General features: G+C 44.0%; 1 protein-coding gene across 1 annotated transcript; it reads left to right on the forward strand.

Moving 5' to 3' along the window:
- The first annotated feature begins 298 nt into the window (after window positions 1–298).
- hs2st1a (heparan sulfate 2-O-sulfotransferase 1a) lies at window positions 299–24,667 on the forward strand. Its single transcript, XM_080503957.1, has 8 exons — window positions 299–500; window positions 622–796; window positions 16,769–17,019; window positions 17,117–17,202; window positions 17,355–17,493; window positions 18,750–18,847; window positions 20,746–20,903; window positions 22,064–24,667. The coding sequence occupies exons 2-8, from the start codon at window positions 673–675 to the stop codon at window positions 22,285–22,287; spliced, it is 1,080 nt and encodes a 359-aa protein (XP_080360083.1). The 5' UTR covers window positions 299–500; window positions 622–672; the 3' UTR covers window positions 22,288–24,667.
- The last annotated feature ends 2,553 nt before the right edge of the window (window positions 24,668–27,220 follow it).

Consider the following 27,220-nt stretch of genomic DNA (forward strand, 5'->3'; position numbering starts at 1 on the left):
GTTTATCCAACTCCCATCCATTAAATATGTGTCACAATGGATTGACATATTGGCGTAGTCCATTGTCACGTGACGAATATCCGAGCAGGACTTGAACGCACCGGTCAAGCAGCAGAGCGCCCCCTTGCTTTGGAGGCGGGGAGGGGGGGGGGGGTCCGTGTGGCCGGTGGAGACCGTCCAATCCGGGTCGGGGAGACGGTGAGATTTGGGCGAATGAAGAGGCAAGTGTTCGGTGATGGACTGCGGGGAACGTCCAATGACGGGGGGCTGACTGTAGCGGCGGCTGCGCGGTGCGCCCGCGGAGCGCTGCTGGATGGGACGGGACACATTGACGGACTGGCCTTTCTGGGAGACGCGGGCGGCAGCGGCTCCTGAGCAAACCACAACGCTCCCAACCTGAATCCATCCCGCAGGGACCAATGCGCAGTCTGGAGGCTCCGCTGCCGGCAATCGGACTTGAATACATATAAATATCGGAGCATGACTACGGTGCATTTGTGGTGAGTTGGGGGGGGGGGGGGGGGGGGGCCGTGGGAGGGAGAAGGAGGGCCATACGCGCGTCGACGCTCAGCTGCTTTGTAACGAGCGTTACTTCATCTTTCTCCCTCCCGTGTTTTGCAGCGTCTCCTCCCCCGAGCGTGGCCAGACACGATCCCTCTCCCGGAGGATTTGATGGGGCTGTTCAGAGTCATGATGCCGCCCAAGTTGCAGCTTCTGGCGCTGCTGGCGTTCGCAGTGGCCATGTTCTTCCTGGAGAACCAGATCCAGAAACTGCAGGAGTCCCACGGAAAGCTCGGTAAGTTTGGGGATCGGGGGGGGGGGTTATCTACTGCATTCAAGATCGTGACAGAAATGGGGTGAGGGGGACTCAAAATCTTTGTCACAAAGATGTATGACCCTTGTATCTACTGCAATCTGAGGACTGATTTGTTAGCAGCTTGTCTGCCACACAATGAGTGCTCATCAACCTTCTCAAATGTTTGCTTTTCTTCCTCTGGCTCAAAGCAGTGTGATGGTTTCTTGTGTGTAGAACCTTAAATGATTTCATTGCCAGAACAATGGTTGTTGAGGTTTGATAAACTGGATTAACAGACTTCCAAAACGTTCGGGTAACTACCTGCAATTAACCACAATCCTCCTGCATGGAATGAAGTTGCTCTGGCTTGTGAATGTTTTCATGCAAACTCATCAGCGGTTATAGTTCTGTGCCAAGGAAAGTAGGTTTACACTTCCACGTTGTTTTTGCGGGTTCTCCTGATGCCAGTTTTGTTTGGGTTTTTTCTCTCCAGGGTCAGTAGTTTCGTCCCACAATCCAAAAACTCACAGTCTGCTGGGATGGTCTTTGACCCCCCTTGACCTTTTTAATTGGATAAAGAAGCATTAGTGGATGGATGGATTTGACTGGCCTTGTTACGCAAACCATCTAAATCAATATTTAACATGTATGTTTTGCATTTTTAATTTTCAACATGTATATATATATATTAAAAAAAAAAAAAGCTTTTATCCGTGCACTTTCTGTGCCTATCGGCAATAATGAAGACTGTAAAGTAGATTTAAGTTCACAGAGCCGAGCTCTTTAAACTTAACAGTTGAACAGTTATTCTTTTGTCTGTAAGAATATAAGAGGTTCCCTATAAAAGCCTGCACTGGGTCAGTGATCTGGGGGTGATCTTTATTTGAGACTGTGGGAAATATTACAGTGTTCAGGACAGAGCTGCTTGTCTCGTAATATCATTCGTTGACACACACCGTCACCAAACTCTTCCCTCTGATCACAACGTGGCCACCTCTGCGTTCAAATCCCATAGCTTGCTCCCATCACGGACTCATTCCCAATAAAGGTCTGGGACATCCCACACACCTGATTCAAACAAATAGGTCATTATCAGTCCTCTGCAGGGCTCATCAACAAGCAATTCATTTAAGCCACGCGGCTTTGGCCGAGAGATGTCTAAGACATGCAGCAGAGGGGTACTTCGGGATGACGAGCCAGAAGTGAAGGGTTAGGAGACAGGCTCTGTGGCCCTTTTTAGGGGTGGATTATGAGTTATACCCTTTTCTTTTGGTCCCCATTATGGATTACTGAATACAACAGTGTGCCATACCCCCAAAAAGCTAATAAATAGGTCAACTGACATAACATTAATTGGTAACCATTTGGACACTTAAAGGAGTCATCTGTATTTTCAAGTATAGGTAACTTTAGAAAAATACATCTATTGTATAATGTCAGAAATGAAAAGGTTGCAGTAGTGGTTGGTAGATAGTGGAGTTATGCCATCTTAACCTGCACTGGGTCTGAAATCTTGGTTGATTTGTTTATGAGGTCCTGCATTTCCTCTTTGATTAATCCAAGTGGATAATGTGTGTCTGTACTTTGAGAGATCATAATGGGTCTTTTGTTATTTGCTAACATTGCATTGAAAAACATGTTACTTTTACCAATGAAGGTTGAGGGGAATGTTCTGTTTTTGTCTGTGTATTGATTTATCAGTTTGTACACATGTTGAGAATTTGTCAGGTGCGTAAAAAGGTGACTTGGCATTGGTAAAACCTCCAGGCCGGATTGTAAATAAAATGGCAAACAGCCCTCTTCATTGGACGAAGTTTCCCTGCTCAGTTTTTCCCCTGTTGGAACAATTGGTGTTCCTGCAGGGAGAGGTGGCTATATTGGCCTGTGACATGGTTTAGTGCTGCCGTAAAGGCTATTCTTTACACCCTATGAAAATCCAAACGCTCCCGAGCTGCACATACACACAAACACAACCTCTCTGTGCTGAAACAGGACCTGAGCCCCCCCACCCCCACCCCCTGACTGCCCACCACGAGAATCTGTTGACTTGGCAGAAAGTGCTCTGATGGATGACCGGACTGAGCAGACGTCTGTATACCGGAGCTGGGAATTATGTGCTGCATAGCCAAATAGTTGTGACGGAGCCTTTCACCGTCACGATGGCGACGGGCGGCAGCGGGGCTGGTCGCATTACCAGGTACGCCTGCTGGAGGTCCGTCTGTGCCACGATAAAGAACAGCAGAGTGAACGTTACAGAGACGGGTGGGATCCAAACCTTTAATGAAGACGCCACCAAGAACTCGTACATGTTAATTAGAAGGGAAACGATAGAAGAAGCTCTTTGGTGTCACTACCCTTGTCTCATCTCTTTGCGTGTTGACAATTAGCTTCTTGCCAACTGGAATGGCCGCCGGCCGCTCCTCACAGCACGGGGCCCCCAATGCCTGGCAAGCAGGTTGAATCATCTCCCCCATTAGGTGCCTCTCGCTGGGCAAACGAGCTGTGATTTGCGTCCAAGCTCCTCGTCATCCTCAGGTTTCATAGAGAGGCATCCCGCATTACAAACGCGCTGCGCTGCAGCTGCGCGTCCTGCCGTGGGCTTTATCCACGATTCTGACGGTATTTCTTTCCGGCTGCTCACCGGCGCCCCTGCTGGCTGGGTCAACGGTCACAGACTGACTGTGCGGGGCCGGATGGATGGATGGATGGATGGAAATAACAATTCTTTAATGAAGAGCAAATGATGATTACAAGGTTCAGTTTACCTGTCAGGGCTGCTATTAAACTCTCAGCTTAGCCAATTTTCAGGTTCTCGCCTTGGAAGAATTTCACGTTGCCTTGTCCTGAAGTTTGAGGGCGACTTTCACGAGGAGCGCTTCACTGAGGGCCAGACTGGGTTTGATTCGGCCGCGATTAGATCTTCTCTAAGAACGTTACAAAATGTGATCACTTGGTTGGATATAAAAGCCAACTCTGAGGAGATTTCTCCGAGTGTGAGCTTTTCAAACCGCGCTCGCGGTGCCTGAACTGCAGGGATTGCCTCAGGATTACAGTGCAGTTAAGTAATTTGTATGTGAGGATTAATTTGGCCCAGCCTGTTTTTCATATTTAAGAATTTCAACTTGTGCTGAACCCAAGACTGTATGACAGGAGAAGAAAAAGTACCAGAAAAACTCAGTAAAATGAGATATAGTATTTTGATCAATGATGACGGTTGCTTTTTATTTTCAGGACTGCTTTTCTTCTGTCCGGCTGAAAGCAATGTTCGTTATAGCCGAGACCATCATTATTTATACGACACTGGTCTATGGTACCTTTCTTTGTTTCCTTTGGGGGAATATTCCCATAAACACAAAGAAATCTCAAGTCTGGAACCTCTCTTTCAATGACTGAGTTATCATAATCTGCTCATGCTCTATAAGCGTGAGCTCCCATGGTTCATTTGTTCTTTGTGTTTATTATTAATGTGTTGATAAAGAAAGGTGAGCCCGCAATATTAGAGAAACGCACAACTGTCACTTATGGACAACAGGCTGGAATAAGGCGAAACAAAGCCTCAGAAAGACAACTTTAAGGTTTTACCCTCGGGGATATGTTTTTGGGGGGATTTTGCGGCCCAGGCGAAGTCAAGTATAGACACACAACAACGTCTCCATGTAAAGCAGAATTTCAACTGTGGTCTGAAAGGTGTTCACGCACACGCAAAGACTGGGAAAGGACATTGAATCATCATACGTGCCTTCTATCTCCTGTTCATCAGTATTGTATTGCCCTTTTGTCGGGTTTAAGCTATAGACATTAATTAAATCTGCAAGAAAGAACAAGACAACAAGGGTAAGTTTCTTTTTTACTCGCGAGGAGAACGGACAGAGAGTGTTTCCAGTTCCAATCTCCAATCCGCTCTGGAAAACTTCTGCCGTGTTCTTCTTTTTATTGGGAAATGCAATTGGGAGGGTTCACAGGATAATAATCTCATAGTGAAAAAGTGCACACATGGCAGTGTAAAGAAACAAGCACAGTCTTGGAACATCCTGTTCGTATGGGTCACTACCGAGATGGCAGCTTCAGGAAGATGCAGTTTCTTGTTTATCAGTTTCGGTCAACATATTCCTACAAAGGCTCAGAACACATGATTAGACAAAGATAATGTGCTGTGCCCAAGTGGCGCTGTCGGATAAGAACACACTCATGAAATAAGACTGAAACTAAGCATAAATGTGGTAACTTTATGTACACCTATTCTAACACCTTTCCAGGCTGGCCCTACTGTCACCTCGCGCTAACGACTTGATCAAATTTGATTATTATAAATTTGATTTGTTCTGTCGTGCGTCGTCGTGCCATGTTGCGGAGTCGTTCACTTCACCTTCGGAGCTTCATCAAGGCTGGCTGACTGAAATAAATTTTAAGTAAAAAATACCTCGACCTGCAGAGCGAGTTGAACAGAGCGAGGCGGAGTGGATCTGGTAAGACCTGTACTGGATGCTCACATACTTACCTGTTGAAGCACCCTAATGATTGAACAACCCGCTGAACCCAGATAGTACACTCATTTTCCTGTCACATTTCATGATGAGCAACGATAGCGAAATACCTGGGCTTGGCCACATTACTGGAATATTAAAAATAGTGTGGTGGTGCCACAGGAGATTCGTTTTGAGATTTGCATAATCAAATAACAATAGCATATTTGGTGTTTGGTTCATTCAGTCTCAACTGGTCCTACAATTTGAAATGTTTTTTTGTTTTTTTTTAATCCACTTAATTGAAAAAATAATCGTCCAGTTAACCGATTATTTAAAGTAATCGTGAGTTGCAGCCGTACCATCACCCCGTGGCCCTTGTAACTGGAGAGAGAGGGGAAAAAAAGACTTCAACTCTGCCTCTCAGCAGGACGAACGCTCAAAGGGATTTAATTTTTCCCTTCAACATCGTCGCCTTTTATCTGCGGGCTGTTAGTCAGCCCGATTAAAGGAATTGGATTTCCATCTGTTCCCGTGGCGACGTTTCGGTCCGGACACAGGCGGCTCTGTGACGGACTCTGACCGAAGAGGAACGCCATTGAATGCAGACTGAGGACGGGGATGCATGCGCTCATTGTCCCAAGTGTTTGCGGGGCTGACGCAAGACTTTTAAGCATTCATTTGATGCTGCAGGCCGTCGCTCCCGGCAGGGCTTTGAATTTGACTTTTTATTGTCATGCCAGGTGACAATGTCATGCCCCCCCCCCCCCCCCCCCCCTTGACTTGCAGAGACAAACTTAACTCCTCGATGTGTCTCCCCTCAGTCTTCCTGAGTCACTGTTTGGCAAAGGTGTCAGCCCACTCATCACCACAAATTGGGCTCGGAATATCGTGTGGAAACCAAATGCCCGCCGGCTGGATTAATTTGACTGAGCTCATTGGGCAAAGGGAGCTCTGACTGACGGCCGATGAGGCCTAATGATTTCATTGAAATGATACAAGGAATGTAGGTCAGTAGAGAAGCGAGCGCCGATGTGACTTTTCTTTTTGTATGTCTTTTAGGAAACAGTCAGTTCTTTATTCCCTACATCAACTCGTGCCACTTTTGTCATTAAGCGACACTTACAACAGCGGCAACAGGCAAAAATGGAGATGGCGAAATGGAGGCTCTCAACCAAGCGTCTGTGAACGTCCAGAGGATTTGGTCTCTCCGCTGTGCAGCGCTGATACAGAGAGGAACGAGCTCAGATCGTGACCTCTTCACGCCGAGCATCATATTTTTCTCTTCCTACCAGCTTCTCGTTGTAAACGCATGACAACAAGTAGTCCGATTCCTCACTTTTTCCCCTGAAAGGAGAAACGGGGAACTCATCGAATAAACCTCTGCCATGGTAACGTCTTAACGTCTGTACTCTCATACTACTTTATGTGTTGTGATATTCATATCTTTCCTGTGTTTTACAAACCTCATCGGATGGAATTCTGAAAGGAGAATATCTGCTGCCGACTTTTCAAATAAGGTGTTGTCAGAAGAGAAGAAGTGTGCAGAGAGACGGGGAGGTGAGGGGGAATAAAAGGGTTAAATTAAAATTTTCGTTGGGACCCAGTAATATTTAAAGCCCTGACTGATAAACACCATAAGAAAAAGAAAAAAGAAAAGAAAAAAAGAATTGCAAAGTTGTTGGTTTTTTTTCATCTAATTTCATTACAGTAGGGAGGGATGAAGCAGAAATAGATGTATTCAAGGATTACTGACTGTCTTCTTCCTCTTGTTTTTCTTCTTTGACCTCCATTTCAACTTTGTTCCCAAGAGCTGCAAAGTTGAAGCTGCTTTTATCTGGTTCACCTGCAATATGTCCAAAACCCAATCTGACACTGTTTTCTGTCGTCTTCAGGCCTCGTTTTTCCTCAACGTTTGCCTTCTCTTCTTAATTTCCGCTGCAATGAATGCAGATAAGGCGAACAGCTGTGTCGTGTGTGTGTGAGAAGCAATGGTTTTGTTTGATGAAGTTTCTGGGTTGTTGAATCTTCAGCTCTGTCAGTCAGACTTTCCCTTGCTGGGTGAAGATTAGCAAGTTTGTGTGGCTGCTTTCCTTTCTGGTTTCTATTGACTTCTTGTCAGGCACTAATACTACCCACCAGATTGATTCATCAAGCTAATTTATTTCCCTCCGCTTGTGTCTGGGTCTTTCCCCGGTTTATTACTGCACCGGTACAACACACAGGATTAGATTGTATCTCACTCTGACCTTATTAAACAGTCAGTTTCTGTTGGATGTTATTAATTAATACAAAAAGTGTTTTTCCATTGCTGTTTACAAAATGTAAACTAATTTTTTTTATAAACCAAACACGGCGTGATTAAAAATATTTCGAGCGACTAAATTATGTTGCCATAGCAACTGTCTGCAGTCGTCCAATGAGTAGTGATTTGTCATTGCTCATTTATTTGGTTAAGTGAATACATTCATTACACATGGTGGACCTGTAGTACATGACTTGTGGTCCGTATTCTAGTTTTATAGACTCACACCAGATAGCATCTGATTCGTCATCAGCCCATACGAACGTCGGGTTCTCTCAATTTTGTTGTCAATATGTCCGCTGCTGTAGTGTAAAGGCACCACTTTTTTTTTTTTTTTCCCCATGGATTGGCTGATATCATGTGAACCATGGTCGTGGAAACGGGGCCTCAAGCTCGGGATATTTTCGCTCTAAAACAAGAATAACCACAACCGTGCCATTTGTAGGCTGACTCAGACTCTGTGTCGTGGAGATGGTGGATGAACACAAAAAAGGTATTATGTGGGTAAATCAGACAGTGCAGCACTGAAATTTGAGTTTTAAAAGTGACATTATTTTAGCAGCACCTCAAGGAGCTGATGTATTTATATCCACATGTAACCTTACACACGGAGGAACGGGTCGAATCAATTCCAGGTGGTGAAGTTTATAGATTTTAAGCTGTCCAAAAGGAGGAGGAAAAAAAAAAAGAAGAGGGATGGACGTGAGTCAAGAATCTGTATTGACCAAAATCCACAGCGTAGATAAGTAAAGCAGTGGCCTGCTGATAGTGAACGCAGTGCAAACGGCCGCACTGGTGAGAGAGCCTGCACATGCTCAATAGGAGAATAGATGGAAAAATGAGCTGCAGAGAAAAGTGATGACTGAACGGTCTCGCTGCAGAGGCGCTCTGTTGTCGCTCGGTCACCCGTTTCTGGATTGGATTGGATGGATTCTCTGCGTGGTTCACCTGTCCTTCCCATTCATCACCAAACCTATGAATAGCTGTCGTCTGCTCCGTCTTAATAGAGTGTGGAGTTTTCCCTGGACTCTCATATATGCATTATTAATTATCTGTTGCAGGGCCGAGAGGCGATTAGGGACAGGGAGCATCGGATACCTCTGTTGTAGCATGCAATCAGATCTATGCTGTTATGCAAGCATCGTTTGTTGTTATATCAGGATAGGTGGGCTCCAAGTTGTATTTTGGCGCAAACCTATTTAAATTCAACTCTCCCTGGATGCCTTCAGATGCCAGATGACATTTTTACTGTGGCAAATGTGTTTTAATGCCTCGAAGTCTGACGAGACCAACTCGGATATTTTCTACTACCTTCGAAGCACAAGTGCCTCTGAATATGTTGGCTAGTTCCAACTGCTTAGTCACTGACAATATGTGCCAAGATGAGCTCTGTTCCAATCAATCGCCCCCCCACACACTTTCCTCCCCTGGCCTCCACAACTTGTCAGACCTGCCTTTACTGAACAAGACAGGGGAAATGATGGGATCTGCCATCTGTGTAAATTACGCCATTATCTCCTCTGACTGGCTGTTTTCTGATAAAGTAGACAGAACGTGCCCCCCCTCCCCTTTACTCTTTCTGTTTTTCCCAGGCGTTATCGGCTCATCTGTCAGAAAGCACTGCTGACTTCGATTGCACAAAAGACGTATGAGGAGGTGAGAAAGTAGCAGGTTTAACCAGACTGATTATCGCTCTCGTTAATGTTCTCGTTAATGCCTTGCATTCCGACGAGGAGCTGCAAAACATGGAAACATGTGGCAGGAACTTGTTTAGTGTAACTTTAGTCCAGCAGGTTGTTTTGTTTACTGGAGTTTAACTACATACAGGACACAAAAAAATAAAATTTTTAAGCATCTGCAGCTGAAGTCTCAAAGTTTAAAAATCGGACGCACAATTTGATCGGGATTTCTGCCAAGGTGACAGCTTGAATTCTGACTTAATGCTCGAAGCTTAACTCAATCAAGCAGGTCACAATTGTCTCAGTGAACCGTGTTGAAAACAACTGGTCCCTGTCTGCTTCTGCCAGTGCGTCATTGCAGTAGCAGAATAATATGCGAATCCCACTGCAGTGAGATACTTGACTTTCCTTTCCAATTAGGTGGAAACAAATACGTGCCGATAACAGCATTGCCGTCTGCAGTTAACCAAATGAGTTGCGTATCTGCGGAAAAAGAATCCTATAACGTGCAGAAAGGAGGCCGATCCAATGGAAAATCATTTCTCTGTTCTTCTGAATAATAAGTCATAGCATATTGATCCACCCATCTTTCGCCCCGCTGAGCCCAACATGCGGTTGGAGCGGAGCTTGTTTACCTCGAGTCATTTACAGTAACCTAAAGTATGCCTTCTCTCCAGCGTGCTGTCCAGGCGTCTTCGTTTCCATGTTGACCTTTCAAATGATTTATATTCCCTCCTCTCAACCTTCATTGAACATCAGAAAACATGGTGTGTTCTCTGAAATATATATATATATATATGTTTTTTTTGTTTGTTTTTTTTAAGTCACCTTGATGCGGACATGCTGAGCTGAGTTTAGCACTTTGCAATACGTGCTGGGCATAACACAAGCACACCAGATTTAAATTATCCAATAGTGTGCTAATTGTCCGGATCGAGAAGGGTGTTCGTCAACGCTTTTCACTTTCAATGGTGTCGTTGTGGATTCAAGACCCGCCTCTATACCACTTAACCATTTAAACTGTCTGCACTGAGTCCCGTCTGTGTGCGAGAAATGCTTTGTCGGCATCTTCTGATGGAGGCAGAATGCTACTTTTGTCAGCGAGGGAGTGGGAAAAAAAACCTAAATTCCAGCATATACAGGATGTGTGACCTTTTACATGGATTGTTTGTGCTGAATTCAACTCCTGGGTTCATCAGAAACGGCAATATCTCCAGAGGACGGAGTGGCCCCTCAACCGCCGGGCATGGTGAAAATCTTACCCATGACCTTACAGCAACACCACCTCCACCGCTGCCACCCCCACCACTGTGTTCCTGTTAATCTCTGCATCTCTCGGTGAAAGCAGAATTATTTTGAAAGTCTCCTTGGCTTTTATTTACGGCGCCTTGAAAAGCATTGGCGCCAAGTCCTAGATGGGAAAACATCACTTCACCTTGAAACTTTCTCATATAGGATCTGTCGTGGAGCCAGATTCACTTTTAAATTTGACTTAACGACATTGTTCAGAATAACTCCTGGCTTTCCTCATCAGACATCGCTTCTCTAAATCGAGTGGTCAAACCACTTCAGAACTTGAAACCTCTTTAGCAAGACGGTCTTCATTTGGAACACCTCAAGGTTGATTGCGTTTGTAGGATTTTTCAAGAAGATGCGTTGACGTTAAAATCCACCATGGGAAGAAAATCAATCTTTACCAAGCTCGAAGGTGACGGGTTTGTTAGTGAGGAGAGATGTAGGGCGTTTAGTGTTTCACAATGTGCCAATATGCTGGGTATTTTCACACCCAAACATCTAGAGGGTTTACAGAGAGCAAAGGAAAGAAGGAAATAAAACATAAATTTCTTCATTGTTCCCCAATAAGGTATTTACTTACTCAATGTGATTGTGGCAATATTGCAGACAATTATGTGGGATTGCTTGAATAAATCCTTAACATTCTAAAGTTACCAGCCAACATTACGACAGCTTGAAAATCTCGTGCATCGTTTTTAAGACGGTTTTTCAAGAAACATTTTTTGATTTCATATCGACGGGCTCTCGGCTAAAGACTAAGCCCTAAATCTCATTGAGATCATAGAAGGTTAAGAAGTTGAGTTTTTATAGATATAACTGTGTCTTATTGACCTATATTACAGTATTCGTTCCTAAAACATGCAGGACACCGGACCTCCAGGCCTGGAATTGGGGAACCCTGGTCTAATGGCTCCTGTAGCAGCATGACAGCTTGTTGAAATATATATCGGCTCTCCTTTGTCATAAAAAGTGAAATCGGTGCACTTCACGGTGTCCAGATCTCTGTCCAATAGAGCACCTTTACGATGTGGTTAAAAAGGACATTGACTTGTTGAAGGTGGTGCAAACTAAAAATTGTTCTCATGTGAACAAGTAGAAGTCCGATACCAACATGGTGTATCGAGGGAATGATAAGTAAATTTGTACTTTATATTAAATATTAGTACTTGGTGTAATGGGAATTAACATTTTGCAAGTTATCGTTGATTCATGCATGTTTGTGTTGTTCGCTGCTTTACGCCTGCCACGCCATGAATCATTGTACCTTGTACTTATGAGAAGATATTTTAACGTCGCCGCTCTGAGATGTCTTCAAGGTCTCTGGCCTTCGGGCTGGAGGAATGTCTTGTAGCATTCCTACCTTCTCAGCTCACATAGAAGCATAATTACACAGACACACCCACCAGTGTTAACCTTGCTTTGTTGTATCATGGAATGAGAATGTAACCACCTACTTCAACGTTTTGAATAAAAGCTGGCAACGGAGGGAAGAACTTCGCAGATTGATGAAGGAGCTGTGAGGTGACTTCACTCACCGCCCTTGCGCAAAAATCTTGATTGTTTTGACTATTATTGCTCTCGATGCTGTGGTTGTCTCTTTTCTCTCAGTCTTCCAGGTTTTTCACCTAACAAGGAATCGCCTTGAATGTGTATAAATGTTTTTTATTTTTTCAAGGTTAATTATCATCTGTTCTTCCAGTCTAAGGTTAATTGGAATTACATCCGTCCGTCTTTGCAGCAGCCTGATCCGAACGCGGCATTAATTGGTCACTAAGCCACTGAGACTGACTGCAACACAAACTCTTATCAACACGTCGCAAAGACTGGTTCATGTTCGTACCAGCGAGCAGTCAGTCACCATCGTGACCAAAAAGGACCAAATATAGTTGAGGGGGAAAAAAGAATCTTTCTTGTTAGCTGCGAGTGCTCAGAAGGCCAAAGGGGCAGTTTAACATAGACGCTCATCAGCAAACATTTGGCCCAAGACTCCGAATATGTTAACCCGGCTCTGCCCCGGAGCGGTCGGATCAGATTGTCTGGCTCCGTTTCTGACCTGCAATGTCCTTGTCTCCTCCTTTTTTCTATTTCCTCTCTTTTCTTGACTCCCCCACCTCTCCTGTCTCCCCAAGCTGTACTTTGGAGGACAAACCAGTGAATGAGACCTTTCATTGGGTGGTGATATCGCACTTCTGTGTCAAAGCCAGTCGGAAGAAATGCCTCAACGTTAGAAATGACCCCCCCCCATACAAAAATCTTGCCCAAACACATCAGTCTATTGTACGTTTATTGTTTTTTGTCTTCGAATGAAACTAGTGCGATTATTGAAAAATGCATTTAACGCTGCATTAAAGAGTCGTGATTTTAAAGTTGAGATAAGTTTTGTGCGGTTTGGGTCTGAAGGTGTTTCGAAAGGTCTAAACACTTTCTGAATCACACAATGAAGGCACCTTCAATTCTTGTCATCGTTTCAGCTGAAAAGCTCGACACAACTCTCTTGGAGCACGTTTCCCATTTCTTGCTGTCACTTGAACAAGAATACCAAGGCAGGTTCTGCTCTGTTTGGTGAGGCCTGAATGTCCGAGTCAGCCTGCGTTCACCCCCGTTCTCGCCGTTAATCCACTCTTTGCTAAACGGATCCTAATGAATTAGAATGATTAGAAATTTGGAAGTGCGCACTTTATCCAAATGTGCTGCAGTGGTGACATAACTGTCCCCTTGGAAACCTGGCACTGCAAAACGGCAGCATGCATCCAAGTCTGCATCGAGGGAAGAGGGAGAAGACGGCAGACGGACTCCATTTTTATACAGTGGCAACCTAGATCTCTCCTTCCTGTCATCCTTCATTGATTTTGCAATCCAGTGGCATCCAAGCAAAACCATACAAGCTATACACCTCAGTGTGCCGCTGATAGCCAATCTCTATTACCCACCGAGCTCAAGGATTCGGTTGGAGGCTCTAACCCTCTCTGGGGAAGCAGCAGGAGGGTAGGGCGCGAGGTCCAACTGGCGGATCGGAGCATTGATAGATTTATGAGCTGCTTGGGGAAAGGATCATCTTTTCTCCCCCACTTTTATTATCCCATCAGATCCGACGTGATGGCAATAATACACGACGGCCTGTCACATTTTACAAATCTGTCGGTGAATATGAATGATGATTTCAAATGCTTGCATCTAATCAGTGTGAAATTGCTTCAGTAAATAAGTTCCAACTACCAGCACTCCGTCTTCCGCCTGTCTCTCACGCTGAATGAAAACTGGGAGTAATAGGCTTGTAGTTGTCACAATGTTTAAGACCGTGTTGGCTTCACGGTTCATAATTAGCTTTTAATGCACGGAGACGGCTTGAGGGGTAAGAAACTGACGGAAATGTGGAATGAAAGGAGGCCTGCTGTGCGGCCATAGTAATTCAGGCTTTTGTTCTCTAATTAAATGACCTCAGAAGGGAGCGCTCAGCTTAAGTTTGTGTGTGTGGCGCCCTCTGATATGAAGGTTCGTGCCAAGTGTGGTCAAGCTCCCATTGAATAGGGCATCGACTACAAAGCATAGGAAGCCCTCTTCGTGCTCGCGTCTCCTCCTCGTTGGTTGTTCAAAATTTGGCACGAGGCAGCGTCTCGAACAAGTGGTTTTCAGGGCCCCTCCGCATAGTTCAGGATGTTGTAGTGAGAGACATGGTGCCTTTTTACTCCTTCCTCAGTTTTCTTTATTTGAAAGGTTTGGTTGCAGGCTGGAGCCACAAAAATAACGACCCGTGTTTATTTAATAGCAAAGCAAAATAGTAAAGTAAAAGGTAGTCTGAATCTTAAACTGTGGGGTGAATTGAAATGTTTCTTATTACCGCCATGTGGACCTGAAGGTAATTTTTTTTTTTTTTACTTTGGATGCAGCAGCTTGTGTGTGCCGAAACAGTTTCCTCCTGATGATCCACAGGCCTCACTGTCAACAACTTTCCACTAAATGAATAGTCCCAGTTAAACTGTTGACAGCAAGGCCTGTAGATTATACAGAGTATAACAGGGACACCAGAATGACTTGCTCTTGAATAGTTCAAAGCCATGAGATCTAAAAACAAGGCTTTTCTTTTGCGATGGTAGCAGGAAGCTTTCACTCCTTTAAAACCAGGACAAAATCTAAAAAGTGGGCAAAAGAGTTTGGTTTCTCTTCACATCTTCACCACCTCTTAAAAGTGGTCTCTGGAATATTAAATATTAATCATTAAACAGCTGCTAAAGCTGTTGGCCCAAAGGCTAACGCCGTGTAAAAGGCTTCCCACTTATGTCTGGTTATTATTGTCCATCAGATACTGATGGTGTGATGATGGGGTTCATGCTCTTTTGTTAATTACATATGGAGAGTTGCAAATCCTTGCATTCTGATTTTATTCAAAATTTTGCACATATCCTTAGTTAAAACTCCTAACGTGTCCCGTGCAGTTTGACTGTGAGCTCTTGAGCCACTCGACACTGCATAGCAGGATGGTATGGTCATAGGTTACCCTGCAGCTTCATCCTCATCCACCCGCATAAAAGCAATCCTCCTGTGATATTTGAGCCGGGGGGGAGCTGTAAATGCGCGGCGTCTTGCTGTTGTACGCCGCCTCAAACGAGCGCTTCAGACAACTGAACGTCTCCATTGCGGTTGCTCCGTGCGTTGACAGCCGTCCCACTCGTTACAACCACCTGGCACGTCCGCCAGCAGCTGGGAGCGTGCGGAAGTGGCTTCAGCCGTAACCAGATCTCGCTTTGATGAGGGGAGAGCATTAACAGCTGCTCAGGAGAGTGTAAGAGAAGGGGCAGTCAGAGTACGCATATATGCGTGTGTGTGTGTGTGTGTTCAGGTTGACAGAGATGAAGGAGACGGCGCTGGAATCGCAGATGACATCTAAATTGGCCCACGGTGCCAGATGTCCGGCTGTTGAAGCCGACCAGACCAGCCACTGGCTGTAACTGTCTCTGTTGTCGAGCACGGCTTCGGGCCGGGCACGAGGAGCCCGCCGGCTTCACTAAGAGCTCCCACGGGTATTAGGTACCCCAGTGTTGTAACCCCCCCCTACCCACCTCTTCTTCACGCCAACGCTCTTCTCCTCTCTCCATCCTTCCTGCAGAGCTCTCGGGCTTTGTCAACAGCCGTCAATCTGAGGCTAATTCAGATGAGGAAAAGCCGGAGGGGAACAAAGGCCAGGCCGTCTTTGTGTCCAATCTATTCACACCGAGGCTCCGAGGCCTTGCTTTTCTGCTGCTTCATGCGGTGTTTCTGCCCCCCCCCCCCCCCCCCCCTCCCCCCTCCCCATTGAAAGTGCATTAATGTCCTGTAAACATCCAGTTAGCCATCAAGTAACTGTAGCCTTACCTCCTCACCGCCAGCCTTTAACCCTTCATCTCTCGCCTCCCGCTCTTCACCTTCTCGCCTCTCTTTATGTGGTACTTTTCATCCGAGAAATATTCCACCATCTCTCATCTCCCTGAAGCACGCGCAGACTCGCATGTGAAAGCTACTTTTGTTCTCTTTAAAGCAAGGGCACTCGCAGTCACTTTGCAGCGCGGCTAAATGAGGAGACGGCAAGTAAAGGTAAAGGGCGGATATTAAAGCTCAATCTTATTAGCGTGCAGGAGAGGTGGTGCCGCAGCATGAAATGGGCTCCTCACACAATGATTAACTAATATTCCTGGTTGACATCATCCTTGATCCTCGGGTGTGAAGCGGGGGAAAGAGTTTTCGCTGTCTGCTCTCTGGCCGAGACGATGTTCAAAATGAATTGGAAATCCGTTTTTAATTAAATTAAACTTTAGTCTCTCACAGCATGACGGTTTAGGTGTGAAAGTGAGCAAAATTTAGTCCCGATTTGGAGCGTCTTTGCTGTGTATAGTGGTGATCATAGCTCGACCAAATCTCGGACAATGATCGGTGGCATGATGAAGCTCCAGGGATTCAGGAGGTCAAAGTTCTAACAGTTTGATTCTTTGGACGTCATTGTGACCTTTAGTTTTTTTTAGAGTCTCTCATATTGTCGACTTTTTTTGGGAAGAGTTTCTTGACACAAATTCAAAGGTCAATACAGTTTGATAGCAGCCCTCTGCTTCTCAGAAACGATATAATAAGTAACCGACTGCAGGATGTCATGGTCCTTCTGTTCACTTTCCCACACAGCAGTCAATAAAATCCTTTCCTGTACCTCCTGAACTCACCTGAACCTGATCTCTCATCAACCCCCCCCCCCCCCCCCCCCCAGAACAAACCATCGCCAGACACGAGGTGCGAGAGGTTGAACAGCGGCACACGCAGGATTTCCTACGGGAGCGGGATTCGACTGCGCCGGTGTCCGACAGCGAGGACGACCTGGTCGTCATCTACAACCGCGTGCCCAAAACGGCCAGCACCTCCTTCAGCAACATCGCCTACGACCTGTGTCTGAAGAACCACTTCCACGTCCTGCACATCAACACCAGCAGGAACAACCCGGTCATGTCCGTACAAGACCAGGTCTGAGCAGCGTCCTTTGGTCGCTCCGTTAACTCTCAGATGACCGAGCCGCAGAGCCACTCTCAACGCTGATCGACTGTGTTTTGGTTTCGTTCAGATGCGGTTCGTGAAAAACGTGACTGAATGGATGGAAATGAAGCCGGCTTTCTACCACGGACACGTGTCCTTCGTAGACTTCTCCAAGTAAGGAGCTACTCATCTGACATGTTAGCGAGCGTCAACGCTTCCCTCCCTATTGTAGCTTTGTTTTTTTGTAGAACTGTTTTTGAATTCACATTGAAATGCTTGCGTTCGGTGCCGGCTGAGTTCCCTGACTAAAGCGATTCTCTTTTCAGATTTGGAGTGAGGAAAAAGCCCATCTACGTCAACATGGTCAGGGATCCCATTGAACGGCTGGTGTCCTATTATTACTTTCTGCGGTACGGGGACAACTACAGGCCCGACTTGAAACGTAGGAAACAAGGAGACAAGCAGGTATAGACCAATAATTTAGTTCATTTATTTATTTTCTTATTTATTCTCTTTGTTTTAGTGCCTATAAGCATAAGCAGATTTAGAAGATGTGCACATTTGATGAACTTGTCATAATGATATAAAGCATGTTCTTCAGCCTTGATATGTTGGAGAAATCTTGTAGCTTCTCAGAACACATGATATCTGAAGCTTTCATACAAACTAACCTCTAAAGTACAGATTTGATAGAAATGTCTTCGTTTGGGTTTTTTTTAATGATAAAGGTAACTCACTTGTATTGCATTATCTTGTAACAATCTGCAGTTTAATTGGTTGTATTGAGGCCTGTTGCAGACTAAAAAAAAAAAGAAGTTGTTTGTTGAAAAATGTCTGTTCATGTCTTCTTTTTAAGGTTTAGAGTTTGCGACATCATCCCGAGTGTGACAGTTGTGCTACCAATCCATTTCTTCATATTATGTTTTATATGTCATAAACTTTGCATGCTCTTTGTCTGACAGGATTTTTGTGAGTGCGCCCATCTTCCTCCAACAACCACTTGCCACATTTGTAAGCTTAATCGGTGGCTTGAAAGTGGTCATGGTCGTGACCGTGTGTGTATTCAAGAGTGTTTGTCTCTCTGTTCAGACCATACCCCACCTTCCACCATGTGTCAGCACAGATAGGCTCCAGACCTCTGTGATCCAAGCTGTGATAAAGTGATTACAGAAGATGGATGGTTGAAATATTAGATTGGCTTCTTACGCTGGAACACTTTGGCGCTCTCTTCTGGTGCTGGGGGATCTTTGTCCCGTGTGTTTTAAATGTCTCTGGGTTTCAACACACCAACCTCACTCAATGGGATATTTTCAAGCTTCTGCAGCTTTTAATCAGGCCGCGTTTGTGTTTTTATAAGGTGTGGATACTGTCACGACCTGCTATTATTTATTCAGTCAGTGGTTTGTATGACATGTTATTATTTGAAGTCGTGGACAAAAATGCACTTTGCTCTCAGATTACATTTTCTGTGATTTTATTAAGAGTTGCTACGTAACTTGCATCCTCAATAACTGAATGCCTCACTTGAGAGTTGCAACTCATTTGGTTGTAGCTCTATTACAATAACAATAAAGGCTTGATGATTTCAGATGCAGGGCAGAGAGTCCCTCTGGGGCAGAAGTACTCATACATTTTTGATCAGGCACAGTAATGACAACATAACTGATGTTTGAGGCCAGACTTTAATCACTGATCTGCTTGTTTTATGTTTTGGGTTGCAGACATTTGATGAATGCATATCGGCCGGAGGGTCGGACTGCGCGCCTGAGAAGCTCTGGCTTCAGATTCCCTTTTTCTGCGGTCCTTTCTCTGAATGTTGGTAAGTATTTAGACGCCCGCTGAGTCAGAAATGACCCACCACATATCTTGTGTTTTCAACCTGTGCTCTGCTGGAGCTGCACAAATATTTACTGGATGAATTCATTGTCCAATGGAGCTAATTCATCAAATAAACAGCATTTTCGTGATGGTGAATATGGGATACTTTTTCCACGTAGTACCCAACTGAAAATATTATTTTTGTTCTCCGTTAGCAATCTTGCACTGAATAATTTAGCAGGTTTAATGGAGTATTCTTCAATTTCAAAAGAGTGTGTAAGAGTGAATGACATTTATCAGTGATGATGTTTATAACCATCCTTGATATCGTCTCACTTTCAGCTGTCAAGAATGTAGGAGAGCCTATGATGGCTGTGAAACACTTAAAATGTAAACAAAACAAAAAAAAACCAGTCCTTCTTGCTGGTCTGTTCTGGGCTGCTGTAAAGACTTTATCGAATATTGCAAGGATAACTTGTTAACTTTATAGTTATCTTGGCTGACCATGGGGGAAAGAAAAAGCTTTAAATGTAACAAGCAAATTAAACAACTCTGATTTATACAAGAACCGCATTTGAGAGGTTTTAGAGGTTATATATATAAGTAATAAGAAGGCATTAATTTAGATATTTAAAATAATGGTAATGAAACTCGGATCTCCTCCCATGATGGATCATCCTCTACTTTTAAAAAGGTTTTGGAGATGCAGCCCGTTAAAGCCTTTGAATTGTTTGTTGAAAGCGGCATGAAGCTTTGCACCCAACCAGTGTGACGATCACCTGGTCTCTGTTCATTGTGCACACCTGGTGTTTGACAGCCGCAGTCTTCGCACAGTCACATCCAGCATATTCCTCTTGTTTCTGAGACTCCGTGCTGCCGTTAATCAAACCGCAGCGTAACACCGGGTGCTGAATGCCGGAGCCTGAATATAAGACGACTCCACCTTTTCAGACTTTTAAGACTCATTCTTGCAGCGTTTAGATAAGGAGAGCTTATTCATAAGGTGGATGAAAGCATTTGTTCTCATTTCTTGTCAATTGTACTCTAAAATAGTCTGACTAAACCTTGAGCCATAGTTAGCGTTTTAAACATAGTTAAAAACACGCTGCTGTTTAATTCTTTCATAGGATTTGCTTAAAATAAGAAAAATTAACATCAATGACTTCATCCATTGCTCCCCGCAGGTCTTTTGTATTGTTTTTTGTTACATAGATCTCCACATTAAGCCGCATAGTACTTTTCTATTACTTCTGCTTCACTCTATTCACACGATCTGTGATAACTCTCCCCGACTTGATCCTCGCTCTGTCCATCATGATGGTTATCGGTCTCCCTCTTTCTCTCTCTCTCTCGCCTCTCCTTAATCTCCCCTTTAGCCTGTCTTCTATCATATATCCATCGGTCCTCTTCAGGAAGGTTTACAAAGGTTGGACTTGTGTTGCTGCGGCGGCCTCATTGAAAGCCCCTGAGAAACTTTAGATAAACGATGAAGATAAGATTTCATGTCATCTGCTTCCTTTCTTAATCTGTAATTCCTGCACCGCAACGGCATGTTTAATTTATTTCCATTTCTCGTCCGAGCTTCCTCCTGCTGTTGTTTCAACCCTCTCTGGACTGTCACGAAATCACTCTTCCTGTCGACATCTCTGGACTTTCCAGCTCTCCTCATTTTCTCCTGTCGCCCATCACACTTTCTCGTCCATCTCCAGCCCCCTCTTATCCACCCCCCCCCCCCCCCCCCCCCGCCCCCACCCCCACCACCCACCATTTCTGATCCCTTTTTCACAAGTGTTGTGGGCATCTTTCCAACCAGCAGAACGGCCACTCCGAAGGCAGAGTGAGGAGAAAAAATATCCACATCTTTACAGGGAAAAAAAAAAAACCATGATCTTTGTGTAGGAACGTGGGCAGCCAGTGGGCTCTGGAGCAGGCCAAGTTAAACCTGGTGAACGAGTACCTGCTGGTCGGAGTGACGGAGGAGCTGGAGGACTTTGTCATGATACTGGAGGCTGTGCTGCCACGCTTCTTCAAGGGAGCCTCCGAGCTGTATAAAACAGGTGCTGCACCGGCCGAACACCTGAACTCTTTGCAATATCTCCCCCATAAGATCGCAATGAACCGTTTTAATGGCTCGCTCACGTTGCATTACCACACCGAGTACGTGCGTCTCTGCAAAACTTGTGTGCCCGTGTGTATGCGTTGCAGCTAATGTGCAGCTGCAGCCATGCACACAGGCACACAAGCGTGCAGTTTGAATTGCCCTTTTGAGAATTGAACTGTGATCAATATGCACTCGTGCCGCTCGCTGATGTAGTTACAGATCAGTTACAACGAGGGCTGCCAAGAATGAATAATGTCGAGCACAGAGAAGTTCATCTCGCCGCTTTATGTAGATGTACAATGACTCGATGTGCTCATCATCAATTTGAGCACTCAAGTTAACCAGGTATTAATTTATTGGGATGGACAACTTGAGCTCTGGGTTAAAGTTATGTCGTCTCGGTTCGGTTTTCAGTTTAATTCACACAGTAACCATCACCACACGTCTACCTCATGGCAAGTTTTGATAATCTCCATCCTCGCTGGGAAACTTTGAGTCTTTATTTCGTGACCCTTGTTCCACGCAGAGGCGTCACAAATGTTTACAGGATCGCTCAGTCGTTACCTGGTTGCCAAACATTGTTGGAAACATTTTGCATGCGAGCAGCCTCACCGGGAGCTTTTAAAGGACACCAGCGGCTCCATAAAATCTGAGGATAAAAGCGCATTTTCATTTTATGTAAAGAAAATGTTATATCCGCTCATGTTTTTGCTCCTTCATAGTGGTTTTTTAGATTTAAAAAGAATACAAACTATCACTAAAATGCCAAGATGACTTCATACTGATCCTGTGCTAATGTATTAACACGATGTGCAAGGAAACGCAATCCAGCTGATTATATATTATATATATATAATATAGATTATATTACTTTAATGTTCAGTGAAGTTGAATTAAGTAGTGAATTAGTCGTGGGATTGTTTTAACTTGTCTTCAAATAATTCCCGGTGATTTTACAAAGAGAAACTACTGAAGTTCCTTCTGTGGATATAAAAAATAAAGAATACAGTAAAAAAATAAAAAATTTAACTAAGCCTATATTTTAATCAAACACAATAAGACATTTGTGTATATGAATGCTGGATTTGATTGGATTCTTGTTCTCGTTCATCACAGGCAGTAAATCCCACCTGAGGAAGACCACCGAGAAGAAGCCGCTCACAAAGGAGTCGATCGCCAAGATGCAGCAGTCGGCCATCTGGAAGATGGAGAACGAGTTCTATGAGTTTGCGCTGGAACAGTTCCAGTTCGTGAGGGCGCGTGCCGTCAAGGAAAAAGACGGCGAACTCTACTTGCTGGGGCAAAATTTCTTGTATGAGAAAATCCACCCAAAGGGCTGAAGGGACGAGTTCCTGTGGAGGAGCATCGGAGGACGGCGGGAGGATGAGAGGCGGAGTGACATCGGACTGCATGCCTCGCTCATACTTACGATTGAGACGGTCGCATGGGACCAATGAAACGCCCCGGTCCTGACGCCGCGGTCCTCCCAGTGACGGCTGTGAATTGACTCCTTGTGCCAGCCAGCTGGACCAAGAGCTCTTGTTTTGTTTTGTTTTTTTGCAGCAGTCAACAGTTCCTCCACTCCCTCTCATGCCAAAGGTCTGAGGCCCCCTGCTGGCACATGTATGACATGGACCCAGCCGACAGTTGACGCCTGACTGGCTTCACTGTTGTTCTATCCAGACGAAGCATCTTTATCTGCTTTGTACTGTTTGGTTGTGTTTGGTTGTGGTTTATCTCTTTATTATGGTTGTTGTTTGTATGTAGAGATTGACATTTTTCAGGGCGAGCTATCCCTCACCACCACTACTACTAACTCAAAGAGACGTTAACTGTTGGAATGGGGCCTCTTTGCTGTATTATTGGACTTAAATGGGAACATTTTTATGAAATAAATCTCCTGTTATCGTGGGCTATTCACTTAAGGCATGCGTGTACATTTTATACTGTAAGATGTGACTCTTGTCGATGCGCAGCTTTGCCCAAGAGGGTCTTATTTCCTTGGTGATGGAGGCTTTTACATACAATATATCATCAAAGTACATAAGATGTTAAAGATGCTGCTTCTGTAAATATTTAATACTTTTTCAAACCATTTCCTTTCAAAGCATATTGGGTACGGAAGTCATTGTTGCATTTTCTTCATACTGTTTTCTTTCACTTTTTTCATAAGTGTTTTTTCTTATTGTCGACTTGTTGGAACCTGGGATTATGGAGTATGACTTTTTGTCATTTGTTTGTATATGAGTCACTCTTGTATTAAGCTGTAAATGTAAAACTACAGCACTGGAATGTTTGGCTGAGGCCTGGCACACACTACAGATTTTTTTAAATATATTTTTTATAAATCTTCCACTGATCAAAACGGCACATACTTGATGATCACAAAAGGACAGGTCCCACAAGATCTTCCTCTTCTGATCTGATAGTGTGGTGTGACTACGGAGCTCACCAGCAGATTCTTCAGCAGAGTATCCATCTCGACGCCGTAGACTCCTATAAAGCTAGAAATATATAGGTCTATGTTCTTCACACTCAAGATTCCAAATCCCGCGTAGTCAACGGCGACTTCAGTGTGAAACGCAGCATGCAGGTGGAAACAAACGTGTTGCCACAAATCAACCTCGGGCCCATGTTACGTCTTGGGATTTTCATTTATCGAGCCAACTTCAAGATTAATCCTGGGATTTCCGTGCTGCGAAGCAGATTCACCTCTTACCAGGATAAATCGCGCCGGTTCTCTTGACGTTTTAACCGAGAATAAAGGCGCCATCTACTGACCAATCAGATCTCTTGGAAAATGACCTGACTATTTTTACAATATCCTTATCGGTGACACGGATTGTCCCGCCCATTTGGAATACTTGAGACGACATGTTTAGAACAATCTTTTTGACATAAAATAAATCCTCGTCACTTGAGGCTTTGAAGGATGTTTTTGTTTCTCGATTTGTTCCAAGTCTGTTTAGTTCCATGAGGCTTCATCTGTAATAATGAGGTTAATATTAATAATAATGGTCACGTCGGAAATATCAGCCCGATTATGGTGTAGTGTGTGCCGGCCTGTAGCCCCCGACTGGGAATGAGGAAACACTGTCTGCATGTCTCTGTAGGATGACCCTGCTGTAAAACCCACATACTTCTTGTTTTCACTTTTGTTTTTTGGGGGTTTTTTTCTTTGTTTTTACCTGAAAATTGATGAGTTAATTGGAGAGCTCCCGAGGTGTTGAGGCAGCTTTTACCGTTTTCACACCAAGCCAATCGGCTGCAGCGTTAAATTTGATGTACTGGTCAGAGTGTTCTATTCTCCAACACTGGGCCTGATTTGATGCTCGTGGCCTTGCTGTTGATTCTTTTTGTGCAAACTTGAGAAATCACCAACAAGGCAAAGTGAAAAATGTTGGCCCCCTCAACTAATTTTTTCCTGTCATAGTCAAAAAAAAAGAAAATGCAAAACAAAACAAAATCAATACCACTGATCTGGATGAGATTTGCAGATTTACAGCCACTCTTTAAATGTCCGTATAAATGGATGCAGGATTTTTACCTGGTGACTTCTTGTAGATCATTTTTGTGGGGGGGGGGGTTTGTGTGTGCCTTCTCTACAGCTCTCTTGTCTCGTTCATGTTTCATCTTTTGAATGACAAATAATATACGGATGGGTTAAAAGAAAAAAAAAACTACCATAGATACATGTGTCTGTTTTGTTTTTGTTTTTGTAAAAAAAAAAAAATCATTACTAAACTGATGAGCATTGCAGGTAATTTTAAATCCTGCAGAGGGAGATAAAGGGCTTGTGTGAGTGGGTCTATGGGGGGGAGGGACACTGAAATATCAGAAGTGCATTATGTGAGAGGAGCGTTTGCCATACAGAGAAAGTTTACATACTTGACAAGAGCCGTCGTTCCCACCTTGCGTTTCTCATCCCCGCTCCCAGATAATCCCTGCATCAGTGGCTGGACTCATCCCCGTTAATCTCAGATCTCTCTCCTGTTACAGCTTCCTGGGTTTGGCCTTCTGACCCAGATACACCAGGAGAGAGAGTGTGTGTGTGTTTGTGTTTCCCACCCCCTGTACTCAGCATCTGAAGCCATCCTTTTCATCAGGAAAATGTGTTTTTAATGGGCTGTGACATAAAAATGTGGATGCAGCTGGTATAAAAAGATTCTGTAAACTTTTTTTTTTTTTTAGCACAAGATTTAAATTTGATGCCAGTGAGGGTGCTGCTACACTACTTAAGGACCGGAAGAAAACAGACCTTTCACCTTTTCTATAATCTGGGGGAGATTTTCACATGTATTTCTGTGGATTATTTTACAGTTTATAAACCATCGAGGGCTGCACTGGAATTGTGGTTTGTGTGTGCAATGCCTCACAGAGAAAACACTTGAGTCTGTCTGCACCTGCACTGGTGAGTTTTCTCCCCAAGTCCAGTTACACGTGTTTGACGTTAATTTTTCCTCACCCCTGTGGTGGACTGGTGACCAGATCACAGTGTAGACCGCCTTCACCCATCGTCGACTGGAATCGGCCCCCAGCCCAGTGTGGTCTTGCTTAAATAAGGTATAGAAAATGGGTGAATAAGCGTAAAAAAAAAAAAAAATACTCGGCGTGTGTATTTGTTCAAGGAATTGGACTAAATTACATTCAACTTAACCCCTGCAGCTGTGTTTTGGGCCTTTTGTTTGTTCAGTGTGGATGTTTGACTTCCAGGGTGAGGTATATGTGCGGCGTTAGATGCTGAAAGGCTTCGACTTGATGAATCAATATTATTTACAAAGAGAAAAACCGTTTCTCGTTTGCTGATGCAATCATGTTGACTTTTACCAAGTTCTTTCATGTCAACTTCTTAACTAGTTGTCTCTTATAGAGTAAAATCAGTTTTTCTCTGGTAGTGGGAAACAATAAAAAAAATATTGGCAACCATTGCAGTAAATTACAGCAAAAATCAATTGGGTAGACGTGATTGAAATTCTTTATACAATGTGAAACATCCTGAAATGTCAATGAACAATGCTGTTGCTCTAAAACACAGTAATCAGCCTATTAATCTCAGTAATGATCATGTTTATAGATGATTACAACACACCCACCGACCAGCAGTATAACGTTCATTTGACTATAAAAACTGGACTGGGAAAACAAGGACAGAGTTACACGGACGTAGAAGTGCCTCATGATGGCAAATATCAATAAGAAATAAATGAAAGTGCCCGTACATAAAATCGTCTCCACAAGCCACTGAGCCCTGGGGGCTTATAGATCACTGATCCATCTACGAACGGCAAAAGCAGCCCCCCTCCTCTCTGAAGCACCTGAGAATAACGCTGAGGAGGAAGACAGACGAGACCTCTTGGGGGGTTGGAATTCAAAAAGTGAGGCGTCATTCAAAAGTCCATCCAACAAGGCCTCTGTCTTCTTTTTTATTTACTGCGCGGACAATGCTCAGTTTATGGCTGACAAAACCGGCGTTGTTGTTCGCTACAGTAAATATTTGAAACACTTCACCACAGGCACAGAGAGTGCCCAGTCTCTGAGACTTATGGCTTGTGATGACTCTGTGGGTTATGTAATATAGCAGTAAGTCTTCTCATTGAGGTGTGACATGTCATGCACCGGCCCCAGTGCAGAAGAGTTGAGCGTCTGTGCCGTGGCTTTCTTCCAGGCAGCCCCTGCTGATCGGGCTGGTTTTGGCAAATCAAAAGTAAACCTCTGACTCTCCTTTCTCATTGCAACTGATGTTTGCCTTGCAGCTCTGAATGGCAGCAAACCTGGAGAGTATACACTGATATTTGAGTTTTACTCTCTTTCGGTGACGATCAGTTCATTATGTTTTGAGGCTCTATGCCGGAACTACCTGATTTACTGAGGAAAGTTATTTATATCAGCCTGTTAAGTAGTTAATTAGATGGATTATTAGAAATTAGCAGTGGCAGAAATACTGAGTTAATATTGCTAGCATAACTGTGATTAAGTAGTGTTTTGGTAATCTCATTATTTTTTTCAAGTAATGTAATTCTACTCATACTTGAATAGAACTCAAACCATTGAATATATTGCACAACTTTTTGCTCAGCTGAACTCACCTACAGTTTAAATAATTGTTCAAGTTAGATTTTTTTTCTTTCATTACCAAATATGATTCAGTTTTTTTTTCACAAACAAAATGTATAATTCATATCTATATTTTTATTCTCATAAAACTATATTTTACTGTTTGGCAGAGAAATGTGCTCTGGAAGTGGCACATTCTAATTTAATTGAATTATTGAA

Source organism: Blennius ocellaris (genome assembly GCF_963422515.1).
Source record: "Blennius ocellaris genome assembly, chromosome: 10".
In the NCBI taxonomy this organism is placed as follows: domain Eukaryota; kingdom Metazoa; phylum Chordata; class Actinopteri; order Blenniiformes; family Blenniidae; genus Blennius; species Blennius ocellaris.